The sequence below is a fragment of the Cucumis sativus genome, chromosome 2, assembly GCF_000004075.3.
Source record: "Cucumis sativus cultivar 9930 chromosome 2, Cucumber_9930_V3, whole genome shotgun sequence".
NCBI lineage: Eukaryota > Viridiplantae > Streptophyta > Magnoliopsida > Cucurbitales > Cucurbitaceae > Cucumis > Cucumis sativus.
The window spans coordinates 23,158,919-23,180,134 of NC_026656.2; the positions used below are offsets into that span (position 1 = coordinate 23,158,919).

The 21,216-nt window shown below is 31.9% G+C and overlaps 1 protein-coding gene across 1 annotated transcript; it reads right to left on the reverse strand.

Annotated features, from left to right (window-relative positions):
• Positions 1 to 218: 218 nt before the first annotated feature.
• Positions 219 to 11,385, reverse strand: LOC101208514 (cellulose synthase-like protein H1). The gene is made up of 9 exons (XM_004151888.3): positions 11,058 to 11,385; positions 10,458 to 10,785; positions 10,027 to 10,161; positions 8,722 to 8,835; positions 5,174 to 5,389; positions 3,014 to 3,131; positions 2,715 to 2,905; positions 1,625 to 1,975; positions 219 to 968 (listed from the first exon to the last, which is right to left on the reverse strand). The coding sequence occupies exons 1-9, from the start codon at positions 11,312 to 11,314 to the stop codon at positions 438 to 440; spliced, it is 2,241 nt and encodes a 746-aa protein (XP_004151936.2). The 5' UTR covers positions 11,315 to 11,385; the 3' UTR covers positions 219 to 437.
• Between the last annotated feature and the right edge of the window lie 9,831 nt (positions 11,386 to 21,216).

Here is a 21,216-nt window from a genome sequence, read left to right on the forward strand (position 1 = left end):
AATATATATATTTTCAAAGGTTTTTTCGAAATCTTCGATGAATGTATATTTTTTCGAAGGTTTTTTATAGCCTCCGGTAAAAGATGGTCAAAATAGACCCACTTTCTTGTAGTGGTCGTTGGCTTTTCTGTACTGTATTGACAAGAATATGGTGAGAAGTGATATAAACAGAAGAGAATTATTTCATTTAAAAGGGTGTTTAATTACTAATAAAGTCAAAATCATAAATCATTCAGTGGTAAATTTAATATAATACTTTATATATAATCTAACAAAGAGGTCACAAACACTCAAAATAAATGGACTTGGACAAATACTAGAGCATACATATACAACACCGAGAGTTTAGAAGCTTAAATCTACCACTCCATACATATAGTTGAGGCTATTAAATAAAATAAAAAACAGTAGCTACCATCGATCGCAAAGTGTGTAAGTTAATTCACGGTTGTTCTTTGGCACAAAAGCACAAACAACAATGCTAAGGCAGCTGATTTGTATATGGTGTTGAAAGGAAGCCCATATCTTCCTTTACCAAGCAAAAAGATTCCCTTTAAAAATGGCCAAAAGCATAAAACTAACCATACGCTACAAATCACCTCAAGCACTGTATTTCTCATTCTCCCAGCTTGTCTTATGAAGCTCATAAGTAAAGCAATAAGTTGGAGCAATAAAAGGGTCGTCGCTGGCACAAACATTGCGGACTCGTCAAACATGAAATGCTCCAAGTCTGCCTCACAATATGTCTCTTTCTTTGTTACTTCGAACACAACTTCCCTTACACCCAAAAACTTTAGAACCACACTCCCTACTCCAAACAACCATGCACACATTGTGTTTACCCTTCCCATTCTTTGGTTATTCCACCAAGCTCTTATTGATTGACGTGTTTCTTTGTATAGTAATAATTGTTGAAAGTTGTAAATGATGAACAGAAAAATTGGGATGTAGATTGCTCTTTCTTCCATCTGCATACACAATCAGAAAGCTCCGTTGTCAAATCACTAATCAACAAAACTTGGCTTCTTGAAAGCTAACAATATAGTTTTAATTAATATAATGTATCAATACTTTATCATATACTTTCTCATTTGTAAGCTTTACAGTTAAAATAGAAAATGATATTGCAGTAGGATTTACGTCCCTAATACTATGTTAAATCTATAATATAAAACATTCTGTGGGTGTTTTCGACGTCAAAACAAAAATTTTAAAACTAAACAAAAGGTAGTTTCAAAAACTTATTTTTGTTTCCCAAAATTGATAGACAATTCAAATACACGTAGGAAATAATATGAAAAGCATGAGTAAGAAAATAAACACAATATTAAAAAAAAGGAAGAAAATGGTTACTATGTTAAAAGTTTATTTTTGTCTTTAGAATTTGACTAAAAATTCAAATAATATTAAATTCTTCTTAACCATGTATATTTTAAAATTTAGGAGGAAAAAACACATAAATTTCAAAAATAAAAAACCTAATAAAACTGTAGCTTTCTATAATTAAACACTATTTTCAGTCATAAAATGTTTATATTTTGTTAACTTACTTTCTACTCAATATTTTTTAAAAACCAATCCATGTATGCAAAACTTAAAAAGCTAACAATGAATTTGTACTTACATTCGGGAAGAAAGAGGAGTTAGAGATGAGACAATAGGGTGGAAGTAAAGCATAGGAAAGCTCTGGAATGGAACGAAGGCCCCAAGTGAGGAGCCATATGTAGACTGCACATTGCTTCCATTGTAGCTTCCCAAATAGTGTACCGAAAATAGGGAAGTGTTTGCTGAATAAAATTTCAAGTAAGCCAGAGACCCATCGTTTCTGTTGAGTTAATGAAGCAACAAGTTGTGAGGGTGCACAGCCTAAGAATGCTGGAGGGTTTAATGCAATGTAAATGGATCTCCACCCTCTTGATTGAATAACTAAGCCCGTTAAAACATCCTCAGTTGTAGATCCATATATCCACCCTATCTGTGATTCCATAAAAAACGAACACCATTCATTTGGAATTTGGTTAGAATACAAATATATTAATCGACCACTCAATAATATTTACCACCTAAGATCACCTTATTTCATAATTATTTATGCGCATCTTCTTACCTATTATCTGTGGAAGTTGGCTAATAATGCGAAGTATTAGACTCATTACAATTAAACTAGGTGTAAAACAAAAGTGAAAGTCCATTTTGGTAAACAACTTATTTTTAAATATATCATGAACTTATAAACATTACTTCTACTCAGGACTAATTTTATTATAAAAAAATTGTTTGGAAGAAAAAGTCGAGCGAAAGTTGGCCTATAATTCACATGTTCTTCCATTTATAAAGATGAAAATCATTATAGGAAAATGGTGTGAAACAAGAACCATTAAAAAAGAAAAAGAGAGAAAGAAAAAGAAAACGAAGAAAGACCAAAAACAACTAAGTCCAAATAATTTTTATCTAATGAAGAATCAAAATGTGTGTTTTTGAGTTATGTTGAAAACAAACTTTTATGAAAATGACTTCATTTTCATTGTTTTGTTATCTACTCTCTAAATATATGCTTTCAATTTTGTTATTGTTTTTAAAATATCACTAACAACATATTTGAAATGTTTGTTGAAAAACAATTAATTAGTTGACATATTATATTACTCTAAGTAAACAAACATAAATTTCAAAACCAAAACATAACCATTATATTAAGTGGGGAATAAAAGTACCTTGGAACCCCAAGTAGTGTTGATCTCATAGTCACATCCAGCAACTTGATTAGCAGCTTCAAGATTATCATTGAAACGGCTATTTGGATGATAGCCATGTGTGGTTTCTTCAAAAGCATAAATTGCTGACTTCGCAAAAGTTTTTGAATATCCAAATACTTCCATTAATTCTTGTTCAGAATAAGCTTTTCCTAAAAGAGGATTAGAAACAGTATTTTGTAAATGAAGTTGAAATTAAGAAGAAAATAGGTAGTAATGAGATTAGGAAAAGAAAGTAATTAAAACTAAGTAAAGTTTACCGTCCATGAAATGTGTACTGTGGTGAGGAAGTTGGCCATATAAAACTTTTCGTCTATGGAAACATCCAGTCCCGCTATAGACAGGTCCTTGAAGTCCCATGACCCCACGTGCATAGTACTACAAAACATATCGATTCATTACTCTTTTAACACTTATTCCAACATAAGATGGATATTTATTCATAAGTTATGTAGATGACAAAAAATTTGGTTATCGTTTGTGGGAGCTGATTGAAAAGAACAAGCTTCCTAGAAGCTAAGATGTTGTATTTCAAAGATTAATTATACCATTAAAGGATATTGTTAGATTCTTGTAGACCCGTCTCTTAATATTTGTTCAGAATATTATTTGTGAAACTTTTGTGGCACATTTATTAGCAGAATTATTGTTTTTTTATTATCAGAAGATTTAAGACAGATTTATGATTTATTATTTTATTTTCAGAAGGTTTGAAACCAATATTTTATTAAAATAATATATTTAATATAAAAGATTTTTTTTATTAGAAGTTTATCTCAAAATATTATCTTTCAAAGAAAGATTTTATCTTCCCTTCTGTTGTGGAATATAGCATTATCTTGAGTTCCTTTATATTTTGTGTTCTTTGACATTCTGGGGGTGCGCAGAAAATTGAAGGGCAATTTGTATCCTTGTGAAGCAACTGAACAATCAAGTAAATGATTCAGATTGCTTGGAATTAATCGTTGTTTTCTCTTTGGAAGAGAAGCCTTTCGACTCAAACAAGAAGATCAAGCTTCACTATGATGAAGAAACACTGAACCTTAATCAAATGATTGATGAGAAACTTAATTAAGGGGTATTTTTAGTTTTTTTGTTCTTATGTTTGATATATATTTTGTTATAGCAAAAACAATTTTCTATATTTGAAAATTAATCAAAAGGACATTTCTGTCGATGTCTTTTTCGTGGCAAGAAAACAACGATTTTAATTTGTGTGGTATTTTGCCGACACAACATCAAGAACGTGGGCAAAGGAAAAGACGACGGTGTTTTAGCCACGCAAGAAAAACAACATCCACAGAAGCTCTGCCGACACTTCTTGTAAGAACTGTCCACGTTTTTTTGCATCGGAGTGAAAGTTAACTAAGGAGATTTAAAAATAGATTTTGGTTAAGGATGTTGACGAAATTTTAACAAGAAGAAATTAAAATAACGTTGTTGTAAGAGAAAAAGCCAGCAACTGCTGATTAACATAATCCCTAAAAAAATCTGGATTGATATATTTTTGGAAAAACAACTCTTTTTAAGAGAAACTAAATAAAATTTATGGTAAAAAAGATGTAACAAAATGGATCTCTCAGAGATACTTCAATATTAGTGGAATTTGTTGAACTCCATAAATGATAAATGACCCAGCTGTAAGGCCTTTCAAATTTGATGGAGAAGTAGAGAAACGTGCTAAGCCAAGCTTCTCTCATGGGTTTTTCGATTTTCTCTAAAAAAAGAAAAACGTGAACAGAGGGGCATGAGATAGGAAAACAACGGTGGGATAGAGAGTGATGTGATGCAGAGAAGAAAGGAAAATAAGTATTCATTGTTGTCTTCATTATCGCTATGGTACAGTTCTTGTCGTAGCCGAAGAAAGTAGTTTGTTTCTTTACTTGATGAAAGGTATTCTATGCATCTTTATTTGTTTGCCAATGATATATTATTATGAGTTGTATTCTCTGACGAGAAGAAACTATTGGCACCCCATTATATTTATTGTGGAAGTTCTTAAGAAAATGTATAAATCAAGATCTCTTCAAGTTATGTTGATAGAAATAACTAGGTTTAGGCTGACTAAAATTCATGTGTTAAAAAAAAATTGTCGGAACAAAAAATAATGTTTTGTAGTACATTCTCGAATTGCACCTAGTTATTGTCTATTTACTTTGTAAAATAGATCAAGCGGTTCTAGGGACCTAGCGTACAACTAGATATGTTTTTTCTAGTTATATGTATCTTGTTTCTTATTTAAAAAATGAAACAAGTCTAGTCAGTAGATGCGTCCAAGCATCCCACTAGGTGGGTATCCTTTTAGCACCTTCATCATCCCATAATATATATTCAATCAAGCGCAAGAAATACAAAATTTGAGATCATGATCAATATAAAAGATGGAAAATTTTAAACGTACATATAATAAAAGAAATTACCTCAAATATAACCACTAGTTGATTTCCAAAGGGGTCGTCCTCAAGGCCATCATAAAAGCATTGGGGAGTTTGAACATATCCAATATCTTCCAAATCATATTTGGAGTTGAGAAATACACACATTGCATGTAACACAACTTGGGGATCATTGGCAAACATGTCACAATCCACATTTAATATGTATGGAGCATTTGTCAAGACACCAGACACTCTTGTCTACAACACATTTATATCATTCAAATATCACATTAGATGAACTTTTAATATAGATCTATATAAACAAACATGATACGTGTTTGAAGTTAAATTTTTTTTTGAAAAGGATACTCAACATCCTCAATGATTATATTCAAAATAGAGCTCGGAGGAGAAAGATTAAGTTTACAGGAATGCTAGAGATAAGCCAAAACTATAAACCATACAAAAACTATCTAACCACTAGACTAGCAAAAGACACTAAGGGGTTGTGCAATTATAGAAACTGAGTAATTGTTTAAAAGCTTGGTTTTTGTAGACCCATTGGCTGTGAGATTGCATATGTTTTCTCAAAGGTAGGAATATGAGTGTGATGTGTTGTTAAATAACCTGGTGTTTTTTTCCAACCAAATGGACCAAATGATGGCAATCAGCAGATTGAAGATAACCACCCCTCTTTATGTCTTTATGTTGTTTGAGCATATCGAACTTATAAGTGTGGTAAGGTTATCATCAATGAGAACCCAATTTAATTGATTTTTGGCCTTGTTCCAAATGTTTTTGCTGTATGGACAGTGGAGAAATATGTGGTCGGTTATTTCATTGCTTTTCTTACAAAGAAGGCACCAGTTTCGGTTGAGACAAAGATTTTTCAACCTCCTTTGAATCTTTTCCATCGTGAAAATTTCATTGTATGCTGCTGTCAAGATGAAGAATTTGCATTTCTTTGGAACTTGGGATTTCCATAATTTCTTGAGACTAGCTGCAATATCTGGATTTCTAGCATTTGGAGCATTTGTTTGTAACACAGATTTAACCGAGAAAGAGTCATCGTTGCTTGGGATCTAGATCGGTTGATCTTTTTGGATGTTGTCTGTGAGAGGAGGTAGGCTACTTTGTATAGTTCTCCACTGTAAGGCTTTTCTATCTCTTAGAGGTCTTTGTTGACATTCCACATCTCTCTAACATAACTATTTTGTTTTGAGGATAAAGCGTATAGCCTTAGGAATGATCTGCTTAGAACGCTCTTCATGCTCCAATTGGTATGCCAGAAGGATAAAGAGCTGCCATTATTCACTTTCCATTTCATCTTTGAGTTGAACCAATCAACATATTTGCAGATGGATCTCCATGGAGCATTGGATCTACTGTATTTAGCAATTGTAAAAAACATATCCATATTCCTACAGCAGTATTTTGCATCAATCAGAGATTTCCATAGTGCATTTGGTTCATTTACATATCTCCATAATCATTTTGTGAGCAAAGCAAAATTTGTAGCAGCTAAAGGTGTGATACCCAATTCTCCAGAGTCGGTAGAGTTTGTAACTATAGACCACTTAGCAGGATTGAGATTGTTTTTTGAGTTCCTATAATGCAAGTGTTGTCATAGTTGCCTTTCCAGGGAAAGTTCCTCCAATATTTCTCAATGGTTTTATATGCATGTGTAGGTGATAAATAGGAAGATTGACAAGTGATGAATTTATGAGTGTAATTCTACCTCCCGTGGAGATGAAGGATTATTTCCAATTGTTTAGCTTTTTCTGAATCTTCTCTGTAATATTGCTCCAAAACGGTTTTGTTTCTGGATTGCCCCCAAGAGGCATCCTTAAGTAAGTTATTGAGAGGAAATATGTCTTTATTCCCCAACTACCTGCAATCTTGTATGATCTTTCCTTTCAAACATTGACAGGGAAAATAGTGGACTTATTGAGGATAATGTTTAAACCAGTGGCCTTTTCAAAGAGGTGAATAGCGAAATGAAGATTTCTAATGTACTCATCGCTATCTTCAACAAAGAGCAAAATGTCATGTGCAAAGAGAAGATGAGTTCGGTTTATGTCTTTTATTGTGATACCTTTGATTTGCTTCTCTTGTTCAAGATGTTGTAGAATCCTGCTGAGATAATCCATAGCTAGCACAAAGATGAAAGGGGATAAAGGATCTCCTTGTCTGTTTCCTCTATTTGGAAATAGTCTACCTCTAGGTTTGCCATTGATCATGATGGAATACTGAACAGATGATATACAAGAATGTATCCATATCCTCCATTTGACAGGGAACTGCTTCTTTTTCAGGATGAAATCAATGAAGTTCCAATTAATCTTGTGAAAAGCATTTTCTATATCCAGCTTGAAAATTAAGCCTCTTGTCTTCTTTGTCTTCCAGTAGTCTACCGCTTCATTTGCAACTAAAATTGCATCAGTGATTTGTCTTCCATTAACAAACGTCATTTGTTGACCTGATATTGTGCTTGGAAGAAGGGGTTTCAGTCTATTTGCTAGTGCCTTTGCAAGGATCTTAAATAAAGATGTAGTGAGACTGATTGGTCGAAAATCTGATGCCAATCTACATTTTTCTTTCATGGCAATAAGGAATATCTACTTTTCATTCATATTTCGATTGACCATACCATTTCTAAAAAAATCCTGGAACGCTTCCAATATATTCAGGTTAAAAGTGTTCCAAATTTTTTTGAAAAAATCGATTGTGGAGCCATCGGGTCCAAGAGCTTTATTGCTGTCGAAAGATAGCACATAATCTTTGATTTCCTCCATAGTGAATGGTTTAATAAGTCTTTCCTCTTTTGGTAAAAATTTGAAGGGAGTGTCTTTTGGTCCTCATATATCATTAGACCCTTTCTTTTATCCATGCTACTTGTGATGACTGATTTGAGTCTACTTCCCAATTGTCTGCCACCATCTGAATTATCTGAAATTATGATAGCCTTGTTACCCGTGCTCCGAAAATTTGAATTACCATGTCTTCTTTCATACTTCTGTTTTCTGTCGGCTGAAGTTTGTTCATCTTTGTTCCTCACTTCCGGCGGGTAAGTTTGTTCATCTTGACTTTTTATCTAAAGTCAAGTTGAATTCTTTTTTCTCAACTTGGCAGTAGCGTGGGAACTGCTTTGAAAAAGACATTCTGTATGAAGAGGGAATAAACAGGGGATTTAGAAAAAGTAGAGTGAAGACAGATTACAAAGGTAGGGAAGAATCTTGAAGAGGAGTGGTTGATGGATCGGTGATGTGATACTCAGGGGAGAAGTAGTGATTTTTGGTGGTTGAAGAAGTTAATGGTGGTGGGACGGAGACATTTTGGCGGCAGCGTGCATGTTCGAAGCTTACCCAAACCAATGAAACGACGTTCCTTCAAAGCTTTCTCTCGTTCGAAGTTAAAATTTAAAAGTCTATAATTATTAAAATCTAAATGATTATAAAGTCTTAAAATATAGCTTTTATGATTTGATAAAATTAATTTCCGTAGTTAATTTCTATCCTATGAATTATTTATAAAAGTTTAATTAAATTATTGGAATAAATTATAATTATAGTTTATAAAAACTAAATTACCAAAACGTTCATAGCACCAGCTTTATAATGGTGGTGGTGTTTGAAACTCCTCTCCCTTGATACATATATTAGATGTGGCAATTCATCTGATACTTTTTTGTTCTCCCATAATATCTGTAAATAAATATAAGTTATAAGTTATAAGTTATATATATTTGAAATCCCTTTGAGTTAACAAAATAAATATTTGAAATCCCTTTGAGCCATATACAACAAACAAATAATATTTATTAAATATACTGAAAGGAAATAATACAACTTACAGTTCTCATATATTCATTAAAACAAACCAACATGATGATATAGCTTTAAGTCACAGATGATGTATAAAGGCTTGAATCTTTCATTGTGTAATGACAATATGATAATTTTTCATAAATAATGTTACTTTCATAGATATAAATGCAAAATAAATTATTTTTATTGACTGAATTAAAGTCAAACAACTAATTATAACATATTTTTCATGAGTCATCTATACACTTTCCTTGTCGGTGGATTAGATGACTAAGAGTAGTTAGGACACAGTTTTAGAATCGTGTAAACCCAATTTTTTTAATGGAAGGAAACGAGAACTAAAAATGTACCTTCTTCACCAAGTAAAATTTCTAATTGTATTAATTAGATAAAAACCTAAATCTAATAATATAAGAGAAATGATATTAAATGACAAAAAAAATTGAGATAAAAATAACTCATAACACATCTTTTTTTTCATATCGTAAATTTAATCTGTTTTTAAATCTTTTACTTTTGCCGTTTAAAAAATGTGAGTAAATTAGACTTTGTTATCATTTTTTTTCTATTTCTCCAAACTCCACCTAATATAAACTTTTAAATTACAATCACTTTAAAAATAATTTATTCCTTTAATTCTAGTATGGAAAATTGTATAAATGAATATGTTTATGGAAATTCAAGATTTTAATTAATCCAAATTCATCAAAATGTGACAAAAATAGTACTCAACTTTTCTTTTCATGTCTTTTATTTTTCTTTTCTTTTTGTGCATTGGTGCTTTGTCCTAAAATAAAGCCAAGAAAAGGGTCGATGTTTGAGCTACTAGACGACTAGCTTTATTACCGCTGGATGGTGTTTGGTGTGAAAATAGAAAACAGAAGTAAATGAGAAATATGAGGTTATGGACCTTATAAACCTTTTTTTTAGAACTCAAACACTAAAATGAATCAATCTAATTAAAATCTTACCGGCCAAGTTTACCTAATTCTTGACCCCTCAAAGAAAAAAGAAGTAGCCATAAAGAAAATGGATCACAGGTATATAAGTAGTAGAAGAGGAGTACACCTTAACTATGGTGGGATGGTTTTTTGTGTGGAGATTGGAGAAAGCAGTCAAGTCTATTCCATCTTCTTCTTCTAAAACAAATGATCTGCTTTCTTCTGCTTCCTTTATTTTTCCTTCAAGCTTCTCATACTCTTCCTTCATTTCCATACATATAGATCATAAATTTTAACAAGTATTACTCTTCCGTCTTTAAATTTTGGGAAAAAAACCATGGACAATTTTCAAATATGTATCTAAATTGAATAATATTTTACTATATTGGTAAATTTTATTTTTCAATAAAACATTTGTAATAATTAAATAATAAAGTCTCTTTAAATGTTCTTGTCCCCTCAATATTTAAAATACCACAACTAAAGTTAAAGTGATTTGCTGTTAGTTCAAGAAAATGAAAGAGAGAGAATTTGGGTTGTGTGGTTATCTATCATTACCTTCACCGTAACCCAATCATTTTGAAATTGTGTGGAGGATGGAAGATGAGGCGGCATTGGGTCATTCGAGAAATACCTAAAAGGTGCTCTAACTTGAATTTCATATTTTTTGCAAAAGGGAACCCATATCTTTCCAAATTTCAATGCTTCATTCAGTGCATACAAGGTTAGATCAGAGCAGCCGTCGTCAGAGACATAACAACCAAGTTTGTTTGCCGGATAATCCAACGCCATCAAAGACAACACAGTGTTCACCGTTATTATCGGCGGTTCCAACACCGGATCTGCCGTCGTTACAAATATATCCACCGCCGGAAGTTCCATCTCCCTTCAGTACATAAAAAATTCTTATATTCCCCTTCTTAAAGGTAAATAGTAAAGGAAGCGTTTAGTAGTGGAAGAAAGTGCTGGTAAGTTTAATTTTCAAAACAAAAAACAAAAAACCAAATAGTTAATAAATCGGACTAAAGCTTCCCTTCACAAAATGTGTTTGAAATGAACTTGTAATCGAGTACTTAAAGATATATATGTATTTTTAAAGAATTATGAGTGGTGTTTCAAAGAGATGTAAGAAATAAAAGGAGGGCGTTATGTGTTTACCGTTTGAGTAGACGTCGAGGGTAAGTTTCGAAGTGAACGGGGTTCCATTTGAGGATGATAGCAAGAAACCAAACGAAAGAGAACCAAAATTCGCAAAGGAAGGCAATGGTTTGGAGATAGGAGAAGCCATGGTTGTACATCAACAATACACGATAAGCATCGAGAGAAACCAGTAGGATGAATATGGCAACATCCAATACTTTTTGGGTTGGTCTTTTGATATTTGTTTTTTCGTAAAGTGGGAGAGATTTGGCCATGTGTGATTTAAGAGGACCAAGTTTGTTCCTCTTTTGGATGGATGAATAGACTGAATATTTTGGCCTTTGGACTTCATATTTAAAAGCTGAGTCGTCTGGAAAATTAGTGGTGTAGCATAAGTATTGATGATAGAGATTTTTTTTTTAAAAAAAAAATAAGATGTATAAATATTTACGGCGTTTAAAATAACTTTGAAAACGAAAAAAACACTCACAAAGTGAAATAACAAACATAATCGTAGACTAATCTGGCACACACGTGTGAAAATCTTGGTACATGATCGTTCAGATTTTGGTAAAACGATTTTTGGTATATAATCTTGTACCAAATCCAAACAATTTTAGTACACAACATTGTTTAGATATTGGTATCCAATTTTGATACCAAATCTAAATGATCTTAGCACACAATAATATACAAAGTCTAAATTTATCTTGGTACACAATCTTGTTCCAAGATTGGTTAGATATTGGTACACGATCGTTTAGATCTAGGTAAACGATTGTTTAGATCTATCATTTATGTATCCATGATAGATAGTGATCTATCTCTATCTATATATCCATCTTTGTCTATATGAGATAGATGATTTACTGTTTAGATTTTGGTACACGATCGTATAGTAATAAAAAAAAAAAGATGACAAACAAATAAGAAGTTTTAGAAGAAGAAATGCTAAAATCGCGAACAAGCAGTGAGAATATGAAAAAGGAGAAGTAATAATATGAAAAATGTGCACAAGAATTCAATAGTACTCGTCCTGAAAAATCAAGGTAAATCTGGAACTTATGAAAAACTAATGGTGACTTCATGGGTTGTTTTTTGGTATACGGACTCTAAATATTTTTTACTTTTTGTTTTATATATGTAAATCAACCTTGATAATATATTTCGAGGATGTACTTTTATTCTTATTCTCATAAAAATCATTCATTAATTTCTGATAGAAGGGACAAATTTTTAATTTGATCCACGAGCCCTCAAGACAACAAATATGGTATAATTTATTTTGATAAATGACACTGAGTGCAATTTAAGAATAAGATATTCAAAGCGTTACACGTTCTTTATTTTGTCAAAATTAAACATTTTAGTGTATGAAATATATGTAATAGTGTATCAAGGATATCAAGTGTGTATCAATTCTATGTATAGTACTTTTTTTGCATTTTAGGTTTTGGACTTGGTTTTTTTTGGGAGCTATGAGATTAATGTTTAAAACTTATTTTGCAAAAAGTAGAAGAAGCTCATTTATTTTCTAAGGCAAAAGAAAACTTGGATATATATATTCTATACTGTCACTTTTTTCAACTTAATTAATTAATTGTCCAATCACAACTTGCTATTGAAATAATTGTTCAATTTTGTTTATTTGTTGGGCGAAGTATGATTCATCAAGATATATTACACTTAGTTTAGTGGTTGTGTAAGGCACTATCGAATATTTTCAATGACTCCACTCACCAGGAAGTAAAACTCCGATAACCACTTTCAACCAATATCTTTGGGACTAATAACTCCAACTAATACTTAGGAACCAAACTGAGAAGTAAAACTCCGATAACCACTTTCAGCCAAGATTATCCTATGCACAATAAGGTTATGTGACGAGGGTACTATTCAGTAGATGCTTATATCATTTTCCATCATATAGACTAGGTAAGAGAGAAGGGTCTTCATGAACACTTTTAGATTTTCCATCTCATGATAGCTATAACATTATAAGGTGTTAACCGGTGTAAACCCCAAACCTTAACAAACTTGAGTTTTTTCAGAGTAAATTTTAAGTGAAGTTAAGATGGAAAACTAAGCTTAAGAAGTGTTATTTTAAGTGTGACATTGTAGGTATGAGCTAACTGTCATCGTTGGTTCTTTAGTCCTCTGGTTAAGACATCATTTCATTCACGTACATAAATTTATAAAAACATATATCAATGTATGATTATGTAGACACTAAGAATAGTTGATATTAATTAAACAATTAAAGAAAATCTTTAACAAATGTAAACAAAAAATATTAGAAACAGATAATACACCAATAGTCACTTTATCATATGGCCATGCAACTGTACTTCCCAAAGCCTTCTTCAATACATGTCATTTCTCATGTTGGCCTCCATAAATATGTGTTTGGTTTCTTTGCTACATCAACCCATACTCTAACTGCATGTGAACCAATAGGAACATGATCAACTAAAGCAGTTGGATCATCAGAAGACCATCTTCCTTCTGCAACAATCTCTCCTGAGTTATACCAATCTAATAACTTGCATTTAATTTGAGTGTTGTCATTGATACTCTCTCAAAAGATAAATATGAGATACTAGAATAAGAAAATAATGACATCATAATACTTTGGAGGAATATTACAAATAAATTTACCGATGGAGAAGACATTGGACAAGTTGGAAGAATATTTATTCGCTTAATTAGCACGCTTGCAGTAGCATTTGAAAGTTCCTCACTTGGTTCTGCCTATAATAATCTCATATGAAACCAAAAATATAGTTAACAAAAAAAATAATCTAAATAAAAAAAAATACCTGTTTCTTTAAATAAGATACATAAATGTTTTGATTTCTATCATTTCCTCTTTCATTTCTTGAGATATTCTTTTAACAAAACCTTGTACTTGTGATTTTGTTGAGACAAAAGAGTTAGTCTTGAATGGGTCACACCAAAACCAAATCCTCTAACATGACCACGATCAGGGCCAAGAACTTAACTCAATGCGTCATCAACCATGTTAGTGGTTGAAATTGTCGTGGCAGCCTCAGTTTGTTCAATGCGCTCCTAGCAAGAACAATATATAAACCCAATATTCCAAAACAACAAGAAACATCCAACAAGCCAACCAACAAAGTAAAATATTTCAACCTCTTTAAAGTCTAAGGTCATCTTACTTTCACATACTCTACACATACGTGGTTAAAAACATATGAGCAATGATCTTTCAAAGAGAGAAGAGAAACGTTTAAGTGTAGGAAAGAATAAGGAAAGATCAACAACAGCAACCAAAAAGGTTTGCCACATAAATTCACTAACTTTTCCATTTCAAAACGAAATTCTTCTTCCTTCTTTTCTTTTTTACTGTTAGAAAGAATCTCTTCTTAATCAACAGATAATCAAATCTTAAACACCTTGGAACAAAGGATAAACTGAGAAGAGTTTGATGGCAATTTTTTTTTTCAATGGTTGATTTGTTTTTTTATTGAAATTCATGACAAGCTTGTAGAATACTTAAACAAACTTTGAAAAAGAAAATCAAAAGACTTCATCATCCATAAGAAAAAAACAATGAAATAAAATTGCAAAAGGAAATTAAAAAAAAAATCTCACTTAGTGTTCATATTATCAACCTCATAGTAGAAAGAAGAAAAATCCAAAATAAGATAAACTTTTGCAAGAGAAGCCAAAAGGGGAAAAGCAAAGAAGACAAAAAATATAGAGTGATAATAAAAACAATGGAAGAAAGAAAATGGGATTAAGTATAGCGTAAGTCAAGGTCGTAATGCACAAACCTTGCTTTCCTTGACAGAAAATGAAAGACATATTCATATAAAAACTAATTTAGATGTTGCCATTTCACTATCTTTCACAACCAACTTTTTCCATCTTTAATTCCCCTATTTAACAAAGCTGCATAAAGTTATCAAATTCTCTATATACATGTTCTTCATTGTATTATAAAATCTCCAACCAGTTTTCTTTTTAATCTTCGACATCAAATTCCTCATCTATGTTTCCAAGCAAAGTCCTTTGCATTAAAGTAACATCCAATTAACGAAACAAATGAATCCACAATTATCCTACATGTATACAATAAAGTGCTTTTACTTTTGGGGTTTGCTTAAAAGTAAAGAGTAGTTACAAGCTGGAAACATGGCAAAAGCAAATACCAAACATTTGTTTGTTTGTTTTTTTCCTATATCGTTTGGTTAGCTTTTCGGGTTTATAAAAGGAAAAGAAAAGGAAAGCCAGAAAAGGCTAAAAGAAAAATCTGTGGTTTTGGATTTAAACCCTTTTGCTGTAGTAGCTATGCTAAAGGGATGGATGTGGAAATGGACATACTTTAGACTTTAGAGAGTCTCAATTCAAATCATAAGTTCAAAAATAATAAGATGCTAATGAAAACAATTCCCTATTACTTCTTATTCAAATCAGAAACTGGGGTTACAAGTTTAAGGGTTGTGTTCAGTTTGGTCCAATCTCTTGGTTCAATGTTTTCTTTTTACCTTTTTATCAGAAACAATCCCCACAGTAACAAAAAAAGTTGTGCGTTGTGTGTAGATTAGGTATCATTTCAATGTTTCAAAGAAATCTCCTCTGCCTTCTGCAGTATGTAGATTAGAACCATTTCAACATTTCAAATTTTTTTATTAAAATAGCATTTGAGGTAGTATGAGTAATGGTTATATATAACAAAAATTTGAAACTATTTTTACATGTAGCAAAAAAATTAAAAAAAAATGAATCTAAGCATACAATTGAGTAAAGACCCGATCCATGAAAAATACCACCATAAAGAAAAGCACCCCATTACGAAACTAAACTCATGTAGCAGAACGAAAATTAAAATATGCAAAAGCATGGAAGTTGGAAGGTATTTATCTTGTTGTACTTTGATACAAAAAGATAGTCAACAGAGAGGTCAGCAGAAGGTGTTTGAAGCCGAGAGATTCAACTCTGAGAGATTGAAGCTGAAAATAAACTACTCTTGGGAAATGGACGATGGACACGAACAGAGACACACGGACAGAGACACGAAGATGGACAAAGAGACGACAGAAGTGGAGTTGTGATAGAGACAACGACGGAGAGATAGAGGTGAACAAAAATTGATTGGAGAGATGGACGCAAACAGAAATCGACAAATAGAAGACGCTTGAACAGAAATCGTGAGAGAGAAAAGGATGCTAAGGTAGCTGACCTTGAGTATGGTGGAGAGTGGAAGTCCATATCTTTCTTTACCAAACATAAAGGTTCCCTTTAAAAAGGGCTAAAAGCATAAAACTAACCATATGCTACAAATCATCTCAAGCACTGTATTTCCTTTGTCTACCGACCTGCCTTATGAAGCTCATTAGTAAAGCAATAAGTTGGATTAGCAAAATGGTTGTCCCAGACACAAACATTGGAGACTCATCAAAAGTGAAATCCCCTAAATCTGCCTCACAACATGTGTCTTTCTTTGTTATACCGAACACAGTTTCTCTTACACCCAAAAGCTTTAGAACCACATTCCCTACTGCAAATAGCCATGCACACGTTGTGTTTACCCTTCCCATTCTTTGGTTGTTCCACCGAGCTTTTATTGATTGACATGTTTCTTTGTATTGTAACAATTGGTGAAAGTTGTAAATGATGAACAGAGGAATTGGGATGAAAATTGCTCTCTTCCATCTGCATATGCAGTCAGAAATATGTTAGCTAGTTTCGCTGTCAAATCGCCAATCACCCGAAAATGGCTTCTTAGAAGATAATAGTGATTTTAGTTCTAACAATAGTTTGACATTTTCTCATTTGTGAGCTTGAAAGTTGTAGATGGAAAGGTTCTCACACATAATCAACATTCAAGTCTTTTCCTTTAATATGTTCAATGTGTATTATTAAGATCCCCTTTCTAACCATTTATGTTCTGTTTAGGTATAATCATTTGGATTTTTGTTTTAGAATTTTGAAAATTAAGATTATAAACATTATTTTAGTTCTTAAGTTTTTAGGTTTGGTTATCCACTCCAGTAATATCAAAACAAACCAAATCAAGTATTCAAACTTAACGCTTTTGTTTCATTATAATTATATTGACACCACTTCCCTTGTGTTGGTTTCAACAAATTGTTGTTTGCATTTTAGGAGAGTTTTCAAAATCTAAACCAAAATTAGAAAAAAAATATAGTTTCTAAAAATGAGAATGGCAAAAAAAAACTGGCAAATTATATTTGACAAAATATGTACCTAATATAGCAAAATTTCATATTCTATCAATGATATATATTAATAGTCACTGAAATGCTTCTGTCAATGACATCGATAGAGAATAACAGAATCCAAAATTTTGTTATATGTTGTAAATATTTTAGTTTATTTTACTATTTTTAAAAATGTTCGATAATTTCAATAATATTTACATAAAAAAAATATGAAACCGAGTAAAAAATGGTAAGAAAATAAATACAATTTTAAAGAATAAAAAACAAAATGAATTCCGAATAGAGTTTTAAAAGTTTGTTTTTGTTTTTAGAATTTGACTAAAAATTGAAATAGTATTCACCCAACGAACATCAAAACATGGGATTTAGGAGAAAACAAACAAAGATTTGAAAAATAGAAAAACTGCAAGACCTCAGTTTGAAAATTAAACTTATACACTCTTCAACCTATAAAATTTGTAAGTTTTCATGTTTTTAAAAACAATGCTAACTTCTAAACAGTTAAGAAAAAAGGTAACAATGAATTTGTATACTTACAGTAGGGAAGAAAGAGGAGTTATTGATGAGACAGTAGGGTGGAAGTAAAGCATAAGAAATCTCTGGAATGGGACGAAGGCCCCAAGTGAGGACCCATAAGTAGGCTGCACATTGTTTGAATTGTACCAAACATAGAGCAGCGTTTGCTGCATAAAATTTCATGGAAGCCAGATGCCCATCGATTCTGTTGAGTTAATGAAGTAACAAGTTTTGAGGGTGCACACCCTAAGAATGATGGAGGATATAATGCAATGTAAATGGATCTCCACCCTCTTGATTGAATAACGAAGCCTGTTAACAGATCCTCCGTTGTAGATCCATACATCCACCCTATCTGCAATTCTAGCAAAACACACGCCTTCACTTTGGAATTTGTTTAAGAATTCAAACAGTAGTCTAATATTACACCACTCCATACAATATTTACAATATTTAGTTATCTTTGGAATTTGGCCAAGAATATAAACGATTTGAGAAGCAAACACAGTTTGATTTCTACAAACAAGAAATGAAAGTCTCATAATTTTGGTAATCATTTTGTTTTTCAAAATATTCTAAACTTATAAACACTGCCATGTGCTTCAACTTAAAAGTTTCTTTATTGTGATAAAAAAATCTGTTTTAGACAAAGAGTGAAGCAAATGTTTTGAAAACTTGAAAAAAGAAGTTATTCAAATTTGGCCAATGGTTCACCAGTTTTTTAATTAGGAAAGATGAAAATTAATTAGACGAAATGGTGGGAAACAAGCACAATTCTTAAAAAAAAAATACAAAAAATAGTGAATTAACCCAATTAATTATCAAACCATGAGTCAAATGTGTGTTTTGAAACAAACTAGCTTCAATGAAAATTGATTCATTTTCATTGTTTTACTATCTACTCTCTCAAAATATGTTTTCAAATTTTTGTTATTATTTTTAAATTTTCACTAATAACATACTTCCATTGTTTATATATATAAAAGAGTTGAGATATTAATCTCTAAGTAAACAAACATATAAATTCCAAAACCATCGGAACATAATCATTTTATAGAGTGAAATGAAAAAAAAAAACCTTAGAACCCTAAGTGGTGTTAATCTCATAGGCACATCCAGCAGCTTGGTTAGCAGCTTCATGATTATTGTTGAAAGGGCCTTTTGGATGATAGCTATATGTGGTTTCTTCAAAAGCATAAGTTGCTGACTTTGCAAAAGTTTTTTAATATCCAAATAATTTCATTAATTCTTGTTCAGAAGCTTTTCCTACAAGAGGGTTAAAAACGATATTCTTGTTAATGAGATTGAATTAAGTATAATATTATTGGTAGTAATGACATAAAAAATTAAAAAAAAACCATTGAAAAAAAGAGAGAAAGAAATTAATGCTAAGTGAAGTGTGGAAACTCTTTACTAAAATAGTTTATCTTTTTAATTTGTAAAAGAATTGTAGCTGAAATTTGTTAATTATAACTTCTTTTAATTAAAGATTTAACAATTTCAATTTATTTAACTAGAATCTTAGAGTAGATCTATAAATACCTAGTATCATTTGAAACTAAAGATATACTGAAATATAATCTTGCTTCCAAAAGCACAGTGAACGTAGGTATATTTGCCGAACCACTTAAAAATCGTGTGTTCTTCTTCTCCTTCTTCCTCTCTTCATCTTCATCATCTCACCACCTTCTACAAATAAAACCATCAGTAAAAATCCATAAAAGAAACAGAGAAATGAAGGTAAAGAAGAAGAAAGCTTGGAGAAGTTTCTTAATCTTCTGTAATCAACATAATCACACGCAAAGTGAAAAGAATGGAAAAGGTAAAGGCAGTAGAGAGAGACAACCTAGTTTTACATGCAAAGATCAGGTGAACTCCTTCTCACCATACACATGCATGTCCCTTTAATTTGGTACTAGAGCCGACAAAAAAGATTTAAGAAAAGCTCCACCAACCACATTCTTGATTTCAAGAAACTCAAAGATGACAGTAGCAAGGTATGATATTGAGAAGTTTGATGATAAGAGAAAGTTTACCTTATGGAAAGTTAAGATCAAAGTCATAGTCAGCCAGTAAAAGACATTGAAATCTCTCACAAATCCAAAAAAGCTACCTAAAACAGTGACTCAAGAAGACAAAGAACTATAGAAAATGTATCCTATGGTGCCACAGGTTTAAACCTAAGTGACAATATTCTTAGGGAAGTCATTGGTGAAGAAACAACTTATGAAATGTGGACAAAATTGGATGAAATCTATAAGTCCAAAAATCTACCTAACCGTGCATACGTAAAGGAGAGGTTCCTTACCTTTAAGATGGATGGCAACAAATCTTTGACAAAAAATGTTGGAGAATTCAAGAAGTTGCCTTCAGATTTTAAAGAATTGAGAGACAAGATAGGTGATGAAAATGAATCATTTATTCTACCCAACTCACTTTCAAGAGCATACAAAGAAGTCAAAATGGCTCTTAAATATAGAAGGCCAAAAATCCCCACATATGATGTTATTTCAGCAATAAAAGCCAAAGAATTGGAGCCTAATTCACAGAAAAGAGATCAAGCAAATGGTGAAGGTTTGTTCTCAAAAGGGAAGAGCGAAAGCAACTCAAAAGAATATAAGAATCAGAAAAATAAATAAAAAATAGAATGCACATTTTGCCACAAAAAGGGACACCTCATACAAGATTGTTTCTTTCTAAAGAAAAAGCAAAATCAAAATAAACAAAAAGACAAACAGCAAGAAGAACCTAAGGCAAAAGCATCCGTAGTAGAACAAGTCTCATTTGTGTATTCAGATGCCTTAACTGTCTTAGCAAATTCAATTCCAACATAAGGTAATAAAGAAACTCATAGTTAGGTACTTGATTCAGAGTGTTCATTCCATATGACATTATTAAAGAGATGGTTTACAACATATAAAGTGTGGAATGGAGGCCTAATATACATGGAAAATGATAATGCTTGCAGCATTGTAGGCATTGGATCTATTACACTTAAGTTTAGAGATGGGACAGCAACACTTCTTAGGAATGTGAGGCATATGTTCCATCCTTGAAAAGAAATTTAATCTCCTTTGGCATGCTAGACTCCATAGGTTGTGAGTACAAGGGTTCTACTGAAAGGTTTGAAATATATATTAAAAGACTCCAAGATTATTCTTGTCGGTTTAAAAATCAATGGACTATTTCTCATCAAAGAAGTGTCCAAGAACCATACTGCTCTAATGTTTTTGATTATATGCTAACTGAACGGGATTTGTGGCATAGAAGACTTTTCCATATAAGTGGAAATGGATTGAAAATGTTGTCATAACAAGGAATCGTTCCTAAAGGAGTGGCTGGAAAGCTTTCTTTCTATGAGCATTGTGTAGTTGGCAAGTCTACAAGACAAAGTTTCCATAAGGCTTATCACAACACCAAAGATATCCTAGACTACATTCATTCCAACCAAT